This window comes from Piliocolobus tephrosceles, chromosome 13 (assembly GCF_002776525.5).
Source record: "Piliocolobus tephrosceles isolate RC106 chromosome 13, ASM277652v3, whole genome shotgun sequence".
NCBI lineage: Eukaryota > Metazoa > Chordata > Mammalia > Primates > Cercopithecidae > Piliocolobus > Piliocolobus tephrosceles.
Window position 1 is genome coordinate 32609208 of NC_045446.1, and position 20565 is coordinate 32629772.

Here is a 20565-nt window from a genome sequence, read left to right on the forward strand (position 1 = left end):
GGAAGGCACCCATTTTAAGTAAGAGCAGCCGCTAGGTCACTGCTTGGCTGCAAACAGTTGCCACTTCTAACGTAAAGAACTGTCCCCGTGCCGCTCTCCCCGTGAGGTAGAGAAGGGATCCTACAGCGACGGGTTTCTTTTTGCTGGCATGTAATTCCAGTCCCCACTTCCTTTTTTTTTTTTTTCTTCCAGATTTAAAATTGAACTCTACTGTCCCTGCTGACTTTTCTCCCTTAAGTGTCAGTTCTGGAGGCAGCACAGGGCCTGGCGGCTATCGCGTGCGTGCCTGTGTAACCCGTGTGTATGTTTGCGTGAGACAAAACATGGATAAGAGTGTGAATCTCCATGTTTTAAAATTTAGAAAATGTCAAAGAGGCAAATGAGAGCAGAGCATGCTATCGGCAGGGGTCTTTGGAGGCAGATTCGGGCAACTTTGTTTAATTGGCGAGATCTAATGTGCCAGAAAAGGGACTGAGATGGGGCCCCCAGGAAGGCAGGGGCATGAGTGACCATGGGGAGATGGGCATTGTGTTCTCCTCAGTGCCCCCCACTCCATACCAGATGTGCACAGATTTTTGTCTGTTTTCCAAAAACAATAACCCCCTGGCCTTTCTAGTTGTCCAAAAGGAGCTATTTCCAGTCTTCTTGACCAAACCTGAAAATAAAGCGAGAGGTGGGGGTGGTCGCTTCATTTCTTCCCTTGAAAAACGCCTTGAAAAGTCCCGGAAACTTGGGGCGGTAAATTAGCACAGACGCCTGTGCCCGCACACGTGAGAGGAGCGCTTCTCCTTCAGCTAAGTAGCCCTCCTCGACCCCCACCTTTCTGATGGAGTGCAAAGACCCAGAGTCCAACTGAGGCTCGGTTACTAATATTCTCTGTCCCTCATCTTCCTTTTCCTCTCTCTCCCACTCTTGTTCGGCCCTCGTGTCTCTTTTTCCTCTTAGCATTCTTTTCTGTCCTTTTTTTCTTATACCTTTATGGCCTCTGTGTTTTTTGAGCCCTCTTTTTCCCTCCATCGCCCTCCGCCCTTCCCCCAATCCAGGCCCCCCAATCCTTCCCCCTTGCTTCCACCCCCACCGCTGGTTTCCATCCTGCCTCCCCTCCATCTCCCCTACGTAGGAACCTGGCCGTCGTCCCTGTCCACTCTCCCTGCCTCCCCCCATGCTGGGCCTTGGCCCCCCATCCACCCTCCATCCCCCCAGCCAAGAGCCCTAAATAGCACGGAGGCGCCCGCTCTTCGGACAGTGATTAATGATAGCAGAGCAGAGGGGTTAACACACTTCACTGAAAAGTCTGTTGACTGGGCTTCTTGTAACACAATGTGGCCCGCTGCACGCCTCAAGAGAATCCTTTTGTTGTCCGCGCTCATTGTAGCCTCAAAATTCTGCCCACGAAAGTTTGCCAACGCTCCTGCCCCAGGAGTTTAATAGTTTCCCTTACTCGCGGGGCATTGTGCAGCGCTGAAAAGCAGCCCCTCGCTATTCAAGTGTTGGTGGTCATCTCAATAGATCTCCAAGGGCCCATATGGTGGCCAGTGCCGATGAATCCGCCTGTTTAAATGGGGGAGAAAGTTGGGGTTTTAAAACATTTCAGAGTTCCTGAAAAGATCCCACTAGATCCTGTCACAATTCCCTGAACTCTTTGAAGGCGCAGCCTATTGTCTCCTGGTTATAAATAATATTCCTGGCCAAGTCGATTCCCACCAAGGCGCTCCACCCCGCCTCTGGCCAAGTTTTGAGGATAGGGAGGTGGGTAGCCCATGTTGGTATCCCTTGGGGGTCATTTCAGGACCCCAGACCTGGGACCCAGCCTGTAGTGGCCCTGGAGGCCCAGTCAGGGTTTAGGCAATCCTGCTTCCCTTCACACAGGCTGTGGCTTACAGGCAAGGTGCAAGGCGGGAGAGCCAGCTAGCCCAAGTGCACATCTTGCCCTCCAGGCAGCAAAGGGAAAACAATAAAACTTTCCCCCTGTGTAAAGATAGAAATTACATTAAAAGTGGTGGAAATGCCCTAATTAAAAATGTACCACTTACATGATATGCCAAAGATTCAGCTGCAGCATAGAATATTTAGCTAGTTAGTGAACTCTCTACTATTTCTTTTTAAAAATTACACGTTAAAAATTTAAAAGAAATCTTACTTTTCTCTGGTGCAACACATTACAAAGAATGGACAGTCCTTTTATCTAAATATAAAATTCCATTTTCAGCAATTATAGCCTGTTCTTGGTGATGATATAATTACAGCTGTGCTCGTAATAGGTGTCAAGGCGAAGCGCACTCATACAATAGTTGAATAAAACTGCAGAACAATGCGAGCACTTCTAAATTCACAACCTTTAAAATGAAATTGACTGTGCAGAATTCAAATAAAAACTAGATAAATATTTTTTTAAAAAGATTACAAGCTTGGTTTGGTTTCTTAATAGCATTTTCTACAAACCTATCAACATCTAATTGATTAGATAGGAATTACTGATTATAGATCAACTGAAATCGTGAACATCACTCTTCTATTTTCCCAACACAGCCATAGGTGAAGAGATTCTGTAGGGAATGGAGTGAGGCATTTGGGGAGTTGGGGTTACTTATAAAAGATCATTTTAATCGGAAACTTCAGTGCTTATTTTTTCATTCAAGAAATGCCACTTAGTATGTGTATTATAAAGTCTTGTCTTGATAAAAACAAAGAAAATGGCGGTCAGGTAACTAACATCACAAATGTCTTTTGTTAACAGAAGGCTGACAGTTACCTTGGGAATGTCTTGGTGAGGCTGTCAGGATACAATGCTCTTGGAGTTTAAGACTGCACCAAGCCCCTTTTGGAGGCTCCGAGTTACTCCAAATTTCTCTTACCGTCCTATTCTTTTTGTTCCAGATGGCTGCCAGCAACAGGAAGGAGGGGGAGAGAATACCAACTCCATCAGTTCCAACGGAGAAGATTCAGATGAGGCTCAAATGCGACTTCAGCTGAAGCGGAAGCTGCAAAGAAATAGAACATCCTTTACCCAAGAGCAAATTGAGGCCCTGGAGAAAGGTGATAGAGTTTTTCAAAGTAGAGAAGCAGTAAATCAAAGTAAATGCCACATCTTCAGTACAAAGAGCTAAATTTAGCCAGGGCCCTTTGCATAGAGGACTGAAAAGGTTTCTTTTTTCTTTTTATTTCTCTGGGCATCTTTTCAGTGTGTGTGTGTGTGTGTGTGTGTGTGTGTGTGTGTTTCTTCTTTTCATCTACCAGTAATTCAAAGACTAAATGTTTGGCTTACAAGGAAAAACGATGATTTGGCTATTTCGGGCCACAGAGAGGTCATTGAATGTCATTCCAAAGAAAATTTAACTTGGTTCTGGTGGGAAAGTTCTTCCAAGTACAGTCAACACTAGAAGCATTTTAAAGGGAATTGGTTGGAGGTAATGGGAGCGGGGAGGTGGGAATCAGCTTGATCCACAGTTTGGTTAACATATTTTGTGTAGTTCTGGCACAATATAGAAAATGAACTTACTCTTTCAGAGTTTGAGAGAACCCATTATCCAGATGTGTTTGCCCGAGAAAGACTAGCAGCCAAAATAGATCTACCTGAAGCAAGAATACAGGTACCCAGGGACTGTGCAGTTTCACACTTTGTGATTCATACCATTTGTTTTTCCTAGAGACAGAGGTGCTTGTACAGAGCACTAATCATTTATAGAACTAATAACAGGTTCAGTCTGCTAAATGCTCTGCTGCCATGGGCATGGGGAGGGCAGCAGTGGAGGTGCCGAGGTGGGGCTGGGCTCCATGTAGACACGGTGCTAATCTGTCCCATCTGATTTCCAGGTATGGTTTTCTAATCGAAGGGCCAAATGGAGAAGAGAAGAAAAACTGAGGAATCAGAGAAGACAGGCCAGCAACACACCTAGTCATATTCCTATCAGCAGTAGTTTCAGCACCAGTGTCTACCAACCAATTCCACAACCCACCACACCTGGTAATTTGAAATACTAATACTATGAATCGATGTCTTTAAACCTGTTTGCTCGGGGCTCTGATTCTCACCCTGACTACTGTCATTTCTCTTGCCCTCAGTTTCCTCCTTCACATCTGGCTCCATGTTGGGCCGAACAGACACAGCCCTCACAAACACCTACAGCGCTCTGCCGCCTATGCCCAGCTTCACCATGGCAAATAACCTGCCTATGCAAGTAAGTGCGGCTGGTGGTGGCCTGTATAATCCAGGCCCCAGAGAAGTGAGGAGTGGCTCAGGGCCTGCGGACCTCGTTGGCTGTGTCTGCACCCTTGGGAGCTTTTCACACTACAGTGATTGGTTTGACCAGTCAAGTCGGAGACAGTCAGTCCCATCTCTTTTAAGTGATTGACTCATTGATTCATGCCCCACCCCCCCCACAAAAAAATCTGTCCAGTTTTGTCAGGTTAACCTGCCTCTTATCATACTGTCTAGCTTGATAATGTTGGGTGGTAGTGGGGCATGTTTTGGGTACCAGTGAGACAGTCAATCCAATCTCTTTTAAGTGATTGACTCATTAATTCATGCCCTAAAAAAATTAGTAATAAAAATTTGTCCAGTTTTGTCAAGTTGATCTGCCTTTTATTATACTGTTACCTTGATAATGTTGGGTGGTGGTGGGGCATGTTTCAGGTACTAGGGAGCCTTGTACCAGAAAATGGAAATAATGCTGGCACATTATCAGATAGCAGGAGATTAGTAGTTTAAAATTTGAGTTTATATTATTGTGTTTGTATGCTAAATATATAATCTATGCATGCATTTGGGGCATTACTTAGGGTATATGTGATAAACCAGTGAGAAAGAAAAAAGGGTTCGGAAATGGGATTCATATTTACATGGTGAGATATACATAACATAGTGAGAATGCTAGTTTTCTGTCTATATCTACAATAAGAAAAGGCATAGCAGGTGTTTGCTGGAAATTTAGTGTGTCTTTGCCGTGAATGGTGTGATGAGTTTGTGGCCCTCCTAGCTGCCTGGGAAGCTTGATGCTATTCACTTGGTATGACAGCCTGCCTCTCCTCTTAGTTCTGTCCCAAATATCTATTAGCCCCTAATTTAGAGGCCCTGCACTAGGTTCACCCTTTATGATGTAAGTTGGATAAGGCAGATGGTTTGTACTAAACCTTTGTTGCTGGATGGATTCTTGATAGGAAAAATGTCTTCTGGTAGGCCTTTCCCAGCGGTTTTCCTAGAACTCCTGTTTGTGCAACAATTAGAGATATTACATGGTATGATATCGGCCAGCGTGAGCCTCTGCTGGAAACAGTTCTGGGGCTACACTGGTTGTTTATTCTCCACTGAACATTTTTTGCTGGATTTCAGATCCAAATCACAGCAAAATAAATGTTTCACAGTCTTCAGACTAATATAGGAGCAGCTAGATAAGCAACTTTACAAGAATTATTCACATGTTTATTTTTATTGCATCTGGATATTATTGACCATAGTGCAATTGATGTAAATTAAGGGATTAACAGCCCATTAGTTGGTGTTGCTATAACCGCATTGGAATTTTCCAGAAGTCAGGTTGCCTAGAGGAAGTCATTGCAGGAATTAGAAACAAATGCAAGCTGAAATTCTGGCAGGGCCCTCAAGGCCTGTTTGCCTCTTTGAACTTGATGTTAGTAGTCATCATCTGACTTTAATAAGGCCACAGAGTGTCTTGTTCAGTTTCATATGTTATAACAACATCCAGGTTTCTGTGAGGATAGCAAAATGTGTATGAGAAAATAATAAGATGTACAAGTAGATGCTGCCATTTTATTAGGGCTGTTTCCACATACAGACCAGTGTGGGGAATCAATCTATTTCAAACACTGACTTTTAAAAGTTACATAATTTATATAATTCAAAAAGTACATGCATTCATTAAGCATAAAGAAAATCAAAATGATTAATACCTTTACTCTTCAGAGAAAACTACTCTTTGAATTGTGGAGTGGGTGAGCCGGTTTGTCTATCCGTTTATTCATTCTCTTGACCAAAATCATCGTGTTACAAATGGTGGATGTCTTCCTCTGGACCTTCTCTGATATGCTTCCCTCTCTGAGAATGTGGATCTTGGAAATTAAACATTTCTCCAGTTTGCAGAGAAGAAAAATGATAGTATACTCTACTATCATCTGATTTGCTTGTTCCCGACACACTTCTTTTAATTCATCCCAAGTTTGCTGCCATGGTGTAGTACCATGAGAGCTCATGAGGCGTTTTGTTAGGAGAAAGGTTTACCTCCTCAATGCTGCCATTCCGAACAGTTCGAGGGCAGCAACAGTTTTCTGGTTATAAGTCAGTCTGGGCTTTTGGGTCTGTTAGGAAGTCATGGTTAATTCTCAGGATGGAGGTGGGTTACATTTACTAACTCGATCTGGGATTTGGGTCTATTAGGAAATCGTGGTTAATTCTCAGGATGGGGGTGTGATATATTTTCTAACACTTCTGATCACTTTAACTTGGGGTCATTACAGATCTGCTTCTTCAAATAATCTTTAATCCCATGAGTCTGGCTGTGAAAGGTTCCCAAGGTCCCTGAACCATACTTTACTGAGAGCTCCTCCCACTGCTCTCTGTCCCAAAGCTTGAGATGTGGGCTTTGGGGGTTACGGGGTTCCCATATAAATCCAGATTTGCAGGGAGAGGGGGGATGTGTTTTGATGAAGGTCCTCATGCTATAGGTTCTTCAAAGACGCCAGCAGAGGTTAGAGACAAAAATCCCATTAATTTATGGATAGTGGCAACCATGGAGCTGGACAGTTGTCAGAACCTACTGTGCTTTAGAAGCTTGTTACATAGGCAACTTTCTTCTAGCTGTGGCCAGTGGAAGGACTAGCTCGAGGCCCAATCTTAGATTTATCATATGGAGTTCCAGTACTTCACGTGAAGGCATCTTTAATGCTCAGACTTGTTGCCAGATTTCCTTGGGAGGAGGGAGCCTGGGGCTGTTGCTATGTGATGTGTTCCTCAGTAACCACAGGTTTGCCTCTCTCCTCACAGCCCCCAGTCCCCAGCCAGACCTCCTCATACTCCTGCATGCTGCCCACCAGCCCTTCGGTGAATGGGCGGAGTTATGATACCTACACCCCCCCACATATGCAGACACACATGAACAGTCAGCCAATGGGCACCTCGGGCACCACTTCAACAGGTGAGCCACTGCTTTCTGCGGGCTGTACAGAGGTGGCCTGTACAGTTTCTTTTACCAGGTGATCTCTCTTCACTAGGAGTCTACCCAAACAGAATCTCCTGGTCCTGTGGGAGGTTGTGTTTAACTCTTTGCTGTCCTGTCCCTGGGGGATGGGGATTGAAAAACGAAATTCAGTTAAGCTAATTGGTAACTTTACACCACATGCAAAACTGAAATTGTTTTTCCTGAATTTGGTCACCAAAGTTGTGTATGAAGACAAGGCCTGAGACTGCAAGTTTTCTGAGGACAGATTATTAGACTATGCTCAGTAGGGGGCCCACTGAGCTGTAGGTGCGTGCTTGTTGAAATGCTTCTTGCCATCGTATCTCCCCTAGACCTTTCGCTGCAAATAAAAAGTGACACATTGGTTTTCCAGAGATAGCTTTATTATAAAATTTCCAAACATACAAACAAATGGAGGATTTTTTCTTTTCTTTTGGATTGGCGGGCAGGTACTTGGGATCCAACAGGTATATATAAACATGTTGTCTAGTTTCTGAAGGTGCTACTTTTATTTGTAACAATGGAAGTATTTTTTAATACAGTAAAAAATGTTAGAAAGTATTAGTTGTTTTTGTAAACCCATAAATTTGTATTCCATGTCTGTTTCTCAAAGGGAATATCTACATGGCTATTTCTTTCATCCACTTCTAGGACTCATTTCCCCTGGTGTGTCAGTTCCAGTTCAAGTTCCCGGAAGTGAACCTGATATGTCTCAATACTGGCCAAGATTACAGTAAAAAAAAAAAAAAAAGAAAAGGAAAGGAAATATTGTGTTAATTCAGTCAGTGACTATGGGGACACAACAATTGAGCTTTCAGAAAAGAAAGAAAAATGGCTGTTAGAGGCGCTTCAGTTCTACAACTGTGTCCTGTATTGTATCATTGGGGAAGGAATGGACTTGAAACAAGGACCTTTGTATACAGAAGGCACGATATCAGTTGGAACAAATCTTCATTTTGGTATCCAAACTTTTATTCATTTTGGTGTATTATTTGTAAATGGGCATTTGTATGTTATAATGAAAAAAAAGAACAATGTAGACTGGATGGATGTTTGATCTGTGTTGGTCATGAAGTTGTTTTTTTTTAAAAAAAGAAAACCATGATCAACAAGCTTTGCCATGAATTTAAGAGTTTTATCAAGATATATCGAATACTTCTACCCATCTGTTCATAGTTTATGGACTGATGTTCCAAGTTTGTATCATTCCTTTGCATATAATTAAACCTGGAACAACATGCACTAGATTTATGTCAGAAATATCTGTTGGTTTTCCAAAGGTTATTAACAGATGAAGTTTATGTGCAAAAAAGGGTAAGATATAAATTCAAGGAAGAAAAAAAGTTGATAGCTGAAAGGTAGAGTGTGTCTTCGATATAATCCAATTTGTTTTATGTCAAAATGTAAGTATTTGTCTTCCCTAGAAATCCTCAGAATGATTTCTATAATAAAGTTAATTTCATTTATATTTGACAAGAATACTCTATAGATGTTTTATACACATTTTCATGCAATCATACGTTTCTTTTTTGGCCAGCAAAAGTTAATTGTTCTTAGATATAGTTGTATTACTGTTCACGGTCCAATCATTTTGTGCATCTAGAATTCATTCCTAATCAATTAAAAGTGCTTGCAAGAGTTTTAAACTTAAGTGTTTTGAAGTTGTTCACAACTACATATCAAAATTAACCATTGTTGATTGTAAAAAACCATGCCAAAGCCTTTGTATTTCCTTTATTATACAATTTTCTTTTTAACCTTATAGTGTGGTGTTACAAATTTTATTTCCATGTTAGATCAACATTCTAAACCAATGGTTACTTTCATACACACTCTGTTTTACATCCTGATGATCTTTAAAAAATAATTCTTATAGATACCATAAATCAAAAATGTGTTAGAAAAAATCCCACTTATAGCTGGGTGTAGATCTGTGCCCATTTATACCCACAACATATATACGAAATGGTAACATTTCCCAGTTAGCCATTTAATTCAAAAGCTCAAAGTCTAGAAATAATATAAAAATGCAACAAGCTATTAGCACTAGCTAGGAATTGTTTTTTGGATTAGGACTGGCATTTTCAATCTGGGCAGATTTCCATTGTCAGCCTGTTTCAACAATGATTTCACTGAAGTATATTCAAAAGTAGATTTCTTAAAGGAGACTTTCTGAAAGCTGTTGCCTTTTTCAAATAGGCCCTCTCCCTTTTCTGTCTCCCTCCCCTTTGCACAAGAGGCATCATTTCCCATTGAACCACTACAGCTGTTCCCATTTGAATCTTGCTTTCTGTGCGGTTGTGGATGGTTGGAGGGTGGAGGGGGGATGTTGCATGTCAAGGAATAATGAGCACAGACACATCAACAGACAACAACAAAGCAGACTGTGACTGGCCGGTGGGAATTAAAGGCCTTCAGTCATTGGCAGCTTAAGCCAAACATTCCCAAATCTATGAAGCAGGGCCCATTGTTGGTCAGTTGTTATTTGCAATGAAGCACAGATCTGATCATGTTTAAAGTGGAGGCACGCAGGGCAGGAGTGCTTGAGCCCAAGCAAAGGATGGAAAAAAATAAGCCTTTGTTGGGGAAAAAGGCCTGTCTGAGACTTTTATTTGTTCTGTGCAACATATAAGTCAATACAGATAAGTCTTCCTCTGCAAACTTCAGTAAAAAGCCTGGGGGTTCTGGCAGTCTAGATTAAAATGCTTGCACATGCGGAAACCTCTGGGGACAAAGACACACTTCCACTGAATTCTACTCTGCTTTAAAAAAATCCCCAAAAGCAAATGATCAGAAATATAGAAATTAATGGAAGGATTTAAACATGACCTTCTAGTTCAGTATCTACTGTTTTTTAGTTAAGGAATTACTTGTAAACAGGTAATTGGGATTCATCGCTCTGGCATGAAATATACTACTAATTTTATTCCACCAGAGTTGCTGCACATTTGGAGATATCTTCCTAAGTTGACTGCAGTTTTTGTATGTGTGCATGTAGTTTTGTTCAGTGTCAGCCTGCACTGCACAGCGGCACATTTCTGCAGGGGAGTGCGCACACGTATGCACTGTTGGTACAATTGCCAGTGCAGACATTTCTACCTCCTGACATTTTGCAGTCTACATTCCCCGAAGGCCGTGTGCTGAGGGAACTGTCAGAGAAGGGCTATGTGGGAGAGCATGCCACAGCTGCTGGCTGGCTTACTTCTTCCTTCTCACTGGCTATAACTTCCACCAGGGTCAGGCAGCCAGTTCTGGCCCACAGTTCTGTTGTGTAGAGAGCAGAGACTTTGGAGACCTGGGTGTGGCATGCCAGGTGCAAGAGGTGGGAATGGGAGAAAAGGAGTGATGTGGGAGCGGAGGGTCTGTATGTGTGCACTTGGGCACATATATGTGTGTTCTGAGGGTCAGGATTGCCAGGGCAAAGTGGCACAGTCTGGTATGAGTCTGAAGAAGCGGCTGCTCAGCTGCAGAAGCCCTCTGATCCAGCAGGATGGGAACGGCTGCCTTGCTTTCTGCCCACACCCTAGGGACATGAACTGTCCCTCCAAACAGAGCTCCAGGCACTCTCTCGTGGACAGTATGCCAGGCACTGTGTGGTAGCAGTGCCTGGGAGTTGGCAACTTTTACTCATGGTTGAAATAATTTATTTTTATTATTTATTTAACAATACATATATTTATATATTTATCAATGGGGTATCTGCAGGGACGTTTTGATGCCATCTTCCAGGATGGAGATTATTTGTGAAGATCTCAGTAGAATCACAGGACTAAAAGCCTAAAATTTTTCTCCAAACTTTACGGACTTGGGAAAACCAGGTGAACAGAATAAGAACTGAATGTTTTAAGCAATAAACGTTCAAACTGCTCTAAGTAAAAAAATGCATTTTACTGCAATGAATTTCCAGAATATTTCCCCCCCAAAGCTATGCCTCCTAACCCTTAAATGGTAAACAACTGGTTTCTTGATACAGCTCACTGACATTTCTTCCTACTTTCTATTGTCACTAGGTTTCCTAAGATTCACTCATACAGTATTATTTTAAGATTCAGCTTTGTTCTGTGAATGTTTGTCATCTTAGGATTGTGTCTATATTCCTTTGCTTATTTCTTTTTACTCTAGGCCTCTCATATTAGTAAGATTAAAAAAAGCCTTTTCTTCTCTGTATGTTTGGCTCACCAAAGCCAAATACATATTCTTCTCTTTTTCATTTCTCAAGAATAAACCTCATCTGCTTTTTTGTTTTTCTGTGTTTTGGCTTGGTACTAAATGACTCAACTGCTCACTTTTAAAGTTCAAAGTGTAAGTACTTAGGGTTAGTACTGCTTATTTCAATAATGTTGATGGTGACTATCTTTGGAAAGCAGTAACACACTGTCTTAGAAATGACATTAATAATGGGCTTAAACAAATGAATGGGGGGTCCTCCCACTCTCCTTTTGTATGCCTATGTGTGTCTGATTTGTTAAAATTAAAAGATGGACAGGGAATTGATTGCAGAATGTCGCTTCCTTCTAAAGTAGTTTTATTTTGTCTACTGTTAGTATTTAAAGATCCTGGAGATGGAAATAAGGAATAAATGGAAGAGAAAAGTAGATACCGTTTGGTGACTACTACAAGGAAATTCAAAAAGTCTTAGAACCCTAGCACCTGAGCAAACTGCAGTAGTCAAAATACTTACCTCATGTTAAAGAAAGGCAAATCTAGTGTAAGAAATGAATACCATATAGTGTTTTGAAATTCATATACTAGAAACACTGAAAAGATATCATTTCAGATACTATGTTTGGCATTGTTCTTGAGTATTTACATCTTTGAGTCAAGCTGATAATTTTAAAAAACCTGTTAATGGAGTGTATATTTCATAATGTATCAAAATGGTGTCTATACCTACAGTAGCACTATTGAAGAGCGATATGTTTATGTAGTAAGTTATTAACATAATGAATAACAATATGCTATTGTTATTAACATAATGAGTAACAAATAGTGTTTCTAGAAGAATGGAAAACACATTTTCAGAGTGGGTTTTTATCAGAGGAAGACAAAAATATACACCCCGCTCCAGTAGCTTATTTTTACAAAGCCTGCCCAGTGAATTAGAAAAACAAAGCACTTGGATATGATTTTTGGAAGCCCAGGTACTCTTATTATTCAAAATGCACTTTTACTGAGTTTGAAAAGTTTCTTTTATATTGAAAATAAGGGTTCAAATATGTATATTCGATTTTTATAGTATTTATCTATTTGCAAAGCATATATTAACTAGTAATTGGCTGTTAATTTTATAGACATGGTAGCCAGGGAAGTAAATCAATGACCTATTAAGTATTTTGACAAGCAATTTGCATATCTGATGACCTCACATCTCTTTTTCAGAGAGTCATATGCTATGTAATTGTTCCATTGTGTGTTGGTATAAAATGAATCAACATGGTAAGAAAAAGGTTAGAGTTATTAAAATAATAACCTGACTAAAATACTCATTTGAATTTATTCAGAATGTTCAAAATGCTTTCAAAGGACATAGCAGAGCTTTTGTGGAGTATCCATACAACATTATTATCTATGGACTAAATCAATTTTCTGAAGTTGCTTTAAAATTTAAAAGCACCTTTGCTTAATATAAAAGCCCTTTAATTTTAACTGACAGATCAATTCTGAAACTTTATTTTGAAAAGAAAATGGGGAAGAATTTGTGTCTTTAGAATTAAAAGAAATGAAAAAAATAAACCAGACATTCTAAAAAAATAGAATAAGAAACCTGATTTTTAGTACTAATGAAATAGCGGGTGACAAAATAGTTGTCTTTTTGATTTTGATCACAAAAAATAAACTGGTAGTGACAGGATATGATGGAGAGATTTGACATCCTGGCAAATCACTGTCATTGATTCAATTATTCTAATTCTGAATAAAAGCTGTATACAGTATGTGTTTATGCTACAGTGGGTTTTTTTAAGTGATTGACATTCATCATATTGGTTAGACAGTTTTAAAAACCTAGTCTTTGTTTTCTACAATGTTGTCAAGAACAAATAAAGTATAATTTGTAGTATATTAAAAGCAAGATGCTTAAAAATGCTAGTTGTAACTGCTTCAAAATATTCGAATACATTTGAAAATGTATTTTGGAAATTCAGTTTCTCTCAATGGATGTTAAACACCTTTTAAAAAAATCAAGACTCTTAAATATGCAAGTTACTTTTTAACTTTCATTTTTTATCTATCTGTCAAAAGCTTTGAGAATATGGAATTACAATTAAAACACCTAGTGTTTTATATGAAAACTGGTTCAATATGCTATACGCCCCCAAAGACGTGTTTATATGGTTAGAAATTTACACACTCAACCGATGTTCATAATTAACAAAAGGTTTATGTGATGCAATGGAAATCTGAGTTAGTTTCATTTTTTCACTTTGTCTCAGACCTGTGTTCTGTAAAATCTCTCAACAAGCTTCAGTATGTTTTTCTCCTGGTATCCTAGCATTAATGTAGCTGTCAGTTTGAATTTCAATCCTGAATGATGCCTGTTGACATAATTTCATAGTACTGACTTCAATTGTTTAGGATTACTAAACTAAAGACCATCCACTTCTTTTTTCTATGTTTCCTATCATTCAAGTTCTTTATATTTAATAACTACTATGGTAGACTAATTATCTTTAATGGAGTCTAAATCCCCAAATACCCCAAATATTATTTTGTCTTTATCAATTTAATAATCAGATACATAAATGCAAATTTATTTTATATATTAGCAAACACATTTTCATTAAAAAACTTAGCATTTTTGGTGGCAAGTGACTGTTTCTGAAATAAAGAGAAAGTATGTTTTCATATACAATCTTGAATTTCATCATGTTTTGTATGCTACCTGCTGTGACATGCACTTTACCATGACACTAAATGCCTTAGTACAAAGACACGAATGACCACTGTCAGGCATCTTGAGATTTTGACATTTTTTGGTGTTTATTTAAAAATAAAATTATTTTTCTATAGCATGAAGGAAAAATTGAAAAGTATTTCTGCTGTGTTACTTCCGTAAAAAGTTAAAAAATGAGAAATGGTGGCTTCATTTTACAATCCTGTGTTTTTCAAGGAGTGGAGGGTCAAATTGTTAAGAAAAATATTTACATAAGCTATTAGCAATCATAATTAGAGTGTCATAGAATTCTGCATGCAACGGCTAAGGAGGAATCCCTAGAAGTCCAGGTGCTTCTTGCCTCCGGCCATCATGCCACAGCCTGGGCCCAGCCGCTTGGTGGATTCTGCCAGATCCTGTTTGCTTGAGCGGCTCACTGTGTCTGACAAGTCTGGAGGCAAATGCAGTCGCTATAGCAGAAGATTTCAGGAGAAGAAAAAGAGAAGAAAAAAATTAATTTTGCTTTGGCTAGCATACTTCAGAATACAATATTATGCTCTGTTGATTAGCATTTAGTCTTGCATATAAAATTCCTGCTAAAACAATTCTTCAGACTGAATTCCAGTATAATCACCTCCTGTTCCTACTGGATTTTACAAATTACAGCCATTACAGAAACTGTACAGGAATCTTAGTGGAACATTTTCAGTGTCCAAACCAAAATGTATTAAGATCTTTTCTCATTAGGTAGAAGTGAACACATGTAAACACATAAATAACAGCATCGTTGGAAATACCACATAAATAACAGCAGGTGTCTTTTTTCTTTTTGGCTTTGTTTTGTTTTGCCAGGGCTCCAACATGCAATTTTTAAGGTCAAATGTAGCTTTTCAGCAATTATAGATTCCCATGAATACTTGTTTGTCTTTCTCTATTAGCTGACCTGACGATTCTTTTTCAAGGTTATACTTTCTCTAGGAACTTAAAATTTTCACAGAAATATTGACAACATAAAAAATGATACCAACCAAAGGGTCAATTTTTTTATATGTTCAGGTAAGTCAGCCATAGCATCTATTACAGGTCTTGGTAAGTTTGTTTCTATGCATAATGCTGGGTCATGTTTTCAAAAGTACAGTGTTGCTTTGAACACCCTCCCAACCCCCGCCCATCCCAACTGTTTTTCTGCAGATACAGGCTGATTTAAACTTACCACAGCAACTGACCACAACAGAAGTTACTGTAATTACAGAGAAACATCCATATTTCAAAAGAACACTTTTCTGTTTTCAAAAGAATATCAAATTCATTTAACTCTCAGTGCTCCCAGCTTGCAAAATTTATTTCATAAAAATCCAAAATTAAAGGAACATATCTGTTGTGTGAGACACAAAGTGTGTGGGAAGCTAAAGATAAGGCAGCATAGGGCTCCCCACTGATGACTACACAGAGCCTTCTAGAGGAGAACTGACCTGGAGACAACCTAGCTGAAACCCTTCATTTGGAAAACTCCCTTCAATATGTGGGGGGGAACAGATGAAAAAGGGGAGAACCATATTTTTTTGGTCAAAATATTGTGGTCCACAAGCATATGCTCCAGTTAGTTTCCTTCTTGAACAAAGGCTTTTTATTGTCATGTAAACACAAGCTGTGTGCATATGATCAAAATATTTTAAAACTAAAAATAATTTATGAAAAAATATTCTTCCTTGATTTCAACCTGCCTGTACTTGTTTTTAATACAAATATATCTAGGATAAAAGATACTATTATACAAATGCATGATCAACAAACATGTCAGAAAGGTCAAGGGGGTCAAGAAAAGCTCCAACAGTCATACAATAATATCCATACAGAACTAATATCCATGGGACCCAGCCTGTCACTTATTAAGTAACTAAATGTCTATTTCTTGAATGACAAAAAAGCACAAATAAAGACATATTTGTTTCTTTGTTTTAAGCAATTCTTTCATTTCTTTATGCTCTAGTTTGTTCCAGGAAAGATTTCAGGCAGAAACAAAGGCATGAGAGGCTCAGGAATCAGCCAGGCACAGTGGCTCACATCTGTAATCCCAGCACTTTGGGGAAGCCGAGGCAGGCAGATCATGAGGTCAGGAGATGGAGACCATCCTGGCCAACATGGTGAAATCCTGTCTCTACTAACAATACAAATATTACCTGGGTGTGGTGGTGCATGCCTGTAATCCCAGCTACCAGGGAGGCTGAGGCAGGAAAATCGCTTGAACCAGGGAGTTGGAGGATGCAGTGAACCAAGATTGCGCCACAGCACTCCAGTCTGGCGACAGAGCAAGACTCTGTCTCAGAAAAAAAAAAAAAAAAAAAAAAAACAAAACATAAAAGGCTCAGGAACAAGTGTGGTTCTAAAGTTTGGGGTTACAAATGTCTGTGTAGGGTTAGTTCTATCAGTGTCCATGTGAGGAAGCAGGAGGGAAAGAGACCTTTAATTACATGTCTGAGTTTTAATGTTTAAGATGTTGTAGTTATTGCTAATGAGCAAAAGAAAAATGATACATGCATAATCTGAAGGTTATGCATGGATACATGCGTAATCTGAAGGTTAACCAGGATACATGCATAATCTGAAGGTTATCTGAAAAAGAAAATTACCATAAAGAAACGTGTATGTATATACTTTTGGTTGGGACCTGAAAAATGATGTTAGATGGTGATTACGCTGTTTGGTAAATCAACTGGAGTCAACAAATATTTAGAATCCACTTGAAGTAAGGCATTCTGAAAGGTTATGTCAATAAAGTACCTTCCACACTCATTTCCTTACAATCCAGTAACATGAATAAAGCAAGCACACAGGTAACCCTCACACTGAACACTCCAAGTTATGTATACAAAAAAGGCAGAGACAAACCAGAAGTCACAGTTGGGGAAGGAAAACATGAAAAAGCTTTATGGGGTTGGCATCTGAGCTGGGTCTGAAGTAATAAACTGGATTCTGACATGAAGAATGGAGATTTGCTTAACAGGAGAACCAATATATCTTTACGATTACATGATGCATTTAGTTAACGGGTCCTACTGCTCTGATAATCTAAATGAGAAAACTTGCGTGGTTTGTTTAGAACAAGTATAATATAATTTATTTCAGGAGCCGACCTATTTGCTTGTGGACTGGCTAAGCATTTCTCTGCCTCTGCTTTTCTAGGCAACAAATGTGAGCCAGTTGGCTGAAAGCCCTTCAGAGCAAAAGTAGCTAAATGTGACATGTGACATGCTTGGAAATCTTTCAGGTTGAATGGCTTTGAAGTAAAGTCAAATATCATTCGTGTGAGACTTCTGAGCATAAAAATTTAGGGGTAATATGATTAACTGCTTTTAACCAAATGCTACATTGTAAAGCTAGTTGTATATTCATGCCATTTGAAAAAGCCCAAGAATGGCTCTTGGAAATATGTGAATCTATGTGTGATTTTGCCTGCTTTTGTTGATTATTACTTGAATGAGCTTAGTACGCAATCTAACTTCTCAAGCAGTGGGTTTTGTTTTCTTTCTTTCTGAGCCTCCCCCTGTGCGCCACGTCGGTGCGATGTGAAACAGCGAGGAAGAACGAGAGATCAGGTTCCAGGCTTGCCAGGTGTGTCAGGGATTTTTCCTTTGAGGCTTCCAAAGCATTTACACACTTGACATGTAAATGTTCAGATGCTGCTGTATCCCAGATCTGTCTTCTGAAAAAATATGCTGCAAGATACTCTGCATAGCATGGTGACCTCCTTTAGACTTAAAACTGCAGGGCTATGGGGTATATAAACTTTTAGACATTGAGTTTTCACTGAGTAATGGTTTAAATAAAAATCAGACTACAAAAAAATCATATTATTCTCAAGCTTGAAAACCAAATCAAGGTATTCATATTTTTCATTTTATACCTGGGGTTCTGAAGCAAGGGCCAAAACCAAAACCATATCTTACTTCTTGAGCTGAAATTTTTCCACTTGATTTTCTTTTCTCAGATTCTGGGAGGAAGAGACTGTGTGATGCAGGAGATGGATAACTGGCTGGCTGGCTGGCTGCCTGCCTGCCCACTTTTTCCATTAATGCCTTGTCTAAAACAATGATTTCTGTGTAGGCAAACGGATCTGGGAAAGGTGTGACAACTTCCACGGTTCCTGCACAGGCTGGGGTGATTTGCTATAATCCCACTGGATCAATGCTGCAAGAAGGGAAACAGTGAGGCTAGCAAAACACTCTGGCCGATTATGGAGACTCCTGCCAAAAGGCACCCTTAGGCCCATGGGAAGCCCAGGGTCACAATAAGGCAGTAGCAGCAGAAGTGATTTGTTCTGAGGCTCCAAGAGGTACCGAGGAGAGCTGGACTTTGAGATTCTTCCCCTCTACTTGCCTCTCTGTCTCTTTGTTGGGCTTAGCCACTGTCTATATTTTGTTCCTTCTGAGTCAGAGGCTAAACTGATCCTATAGACACACAGGATTGGAATTCCTGGCTCAACATTTCCCTTTCTAATTCCTTTTTTCCCACCCTGCCAGGCCTGTGCTCAGCACTCACAGTTCCCAGACAGAAGGGGCAAGATAATGAATCTAGATTACACCTGGATTTGAGACAAATTGCAGGTAAATACTCATTAAAATAAGTTTAATCAGTTTATATTTTTCACATTTTGCCAAGACCAAACCATTAGGCACTGTTTATTTTCTGAAAACAATTGATGTCGTACACTTTAACCCTTAGCAGATGACTAAAGATTTATTTTAAACCTTTTAAACATTCCTGACGTTTCCTGAAAAGTCACAATTTGTATTGCTCAGGATCACAGAAATAAGCATTAATATCTCAGAATACTCCTAATATATTTTTTCATTTTTCTTTAAAACATTGCCAATTTAAATGAAAACTTGCCAGGCACGGGGTAGCTGACACCTGTAATCCCCGCACTCTGGGAGGCCGAAGTGGGAGTCTGGGAGTTCAAGACCAGCCTGGGCAATAAAATACAGTGAGACCTCATCTCTACAACAAAAACCCCTGAAAACCTTAGTAACTATCTTAAAAAAACAAACAAACAAACAACAAAAACAAAAAACAGCAACTTATAAATACCTTAGAACACACAGGTTCTACATTGGTCCCTTAACAGAGGTAGCCAGGACTTGTGGGCACTGGACTCAGAAGCAGAGAGTGACAGTTAGATACCTACCTCTGTCATTCACTCTCCATGTGACCTCAGCAGAGTCAGTTCAGCTCATTAAGCCTCAGTGTCCTCATCTGTCATGGGGGAATGATTCTTCCCTCATAAGACTCCAGTCAGAATAAAATGAGATGTGTAAGTGTTTTGTGGACTATCAAGTTCTACACTAATTTATTTATAGCTTTTCTTGCTCCAAAAAAGGATCTGAGATGGTTCATAAAAATACATATGGTACCAGATAAAAACAAGTGAGTTTATGAGGTCAAGGAAATGAACAAATATAAACAATAGCAACAGCACATCAGACTTAGCCACCAGGTCTCAGTCTGCCTGGAATCTGAGTATTTAGTATAATTACTCTCTACTGCAGCTCCTCACAGACATATAAAGGAAAGTGCAATTGCAGTCCCTGCTTCTGAGATTTTAAAAGTCTAAATAATTTCCCTCATACTTTGTAAGGCAGGAGTGAAAATGGGGCATGTAAGATGCCTGGCTTCTGGGCCAGTGTATGGCTGTATTAAGGAGGCAATTTGGGGTCCATTTTTATTTTATTTTATTTATTTTTAAAACGTGCATTTTGCACATGTCTTCACTGCTGGCAAAGTAACTAATAAAGGAAATGTCAGAAGACGAAGCTTTCTCACTCGAGTTTTAAAAGCATATCTCCCCTTTATATAATGGCGAGGAAACAAATACTCAAAAGGCATGCCATCCTATTCCACTGCAGGCTTTCAGCTGTGATGCCCTCACTGCAGGATGATATACTCATGTCTGCCACAGGCTGTATTCTGAACTGCTCCAAGTAGTAGGGAATGAATTAAGAGTACAGGCTAAGTAGTTATAATACAGAGACACTCCTACCCTCTTCTAAAAATGGCTTATAAAAGGTAGTTTATTTCTTTCCCACTTTATACTCCAGAAGTAAGCAATTCAGAGTGGGAAGGACTGGTCTGTCATTCTCAACAAGGGGTTCCACTTCTGGCTGCAAGGCTGATGCTCTTCCTAGCTTAGTTTGTGAGAAGAAAGGGGCCAAGAAGGCAAGACCTGAAAGTTGGACACATCACTTCCAATCATGCCCAGAACAAAGACATGGCCACATCTAGCTGCAAGGGAGGCTGGGAAATGTCTAAAAGTGTATAAAAATGTTTAACAAATCTATTACTATAGAAGGAAGAGTAAATGGATATTGGGAGACAACTAGTGGCATGTCAATTTCCATACAGGCCACAACCCAATGATCTCCATCCAGAAGCATTCACTCAGTATGTGAACTACAGCTGACTGCTGGGGGCCCCATTCATGGTGTCTGACCAACAAATGCATACCTC

General features: G+C 39.7%; 2 protein-coding genes across 16 annotated transcripts in view; one reads left to right on the forward strand and one right to left on the reverse strand.

The window, feature by feature from the left end:
* Positions 1–8662, forward strand: part of PAX6 (paired box 6) — a 28908-nt gene extending 20246 nt beyond the window's left edge. For 9 of the 14 annotated variants that reach the window (XM_023230317.1, XM_031933962.1, XM_031933963.1 and 6 more), the window contains 6 exons: positions 2878–3036; positions 3508–3590; positions 3814–3964; positions 4063–4178; positions 6998–7148; positions 7842–7927. In XM_023230317.1, coding sequence (XP_023086085.1) covers positions 2878–3036; positions 3508–3590; positions 3814–3964; positions 4063–4178; positions 6998–7148; positions 7842–7927 — 746 coding nt within the window. Of the gene's footprint in view, positions 1–2877; positions 3037–3507; positions 3591–3813; positions 3965–4062; positions 4179–6997; positions 7149–7841 lie in introns of all 14 variants that reach the window. The other 5 variants (XM_023230316.1, XM_023230318.1, XM_023230314.1 and 2 more) reach the window with 4 other exon arrangements.
* A 5481-nt stretch (positions 8663–14143) lies between these two features.
* ELP4 (elongator acetyltransferase complex subunit 4) overlaps positions 14144–20565 on the reverse strand; it is a 267804-nt gene continuing 261382 nt past the window's right edge. For both annotated transcript variants that reach the window (XM_023230328.2, XM_023230329.2), the window contains exon 10: positions 14144–14531. In XM_023230328.2, the coding sequence (XP_023086096.1) occupies positions 14400–14531 (132 nt within the window). In that variant the 3' untranslated portion in view covers positions 14144–14399. The remainder of the gene's footprint in view (positions 14532–20565) is intronic.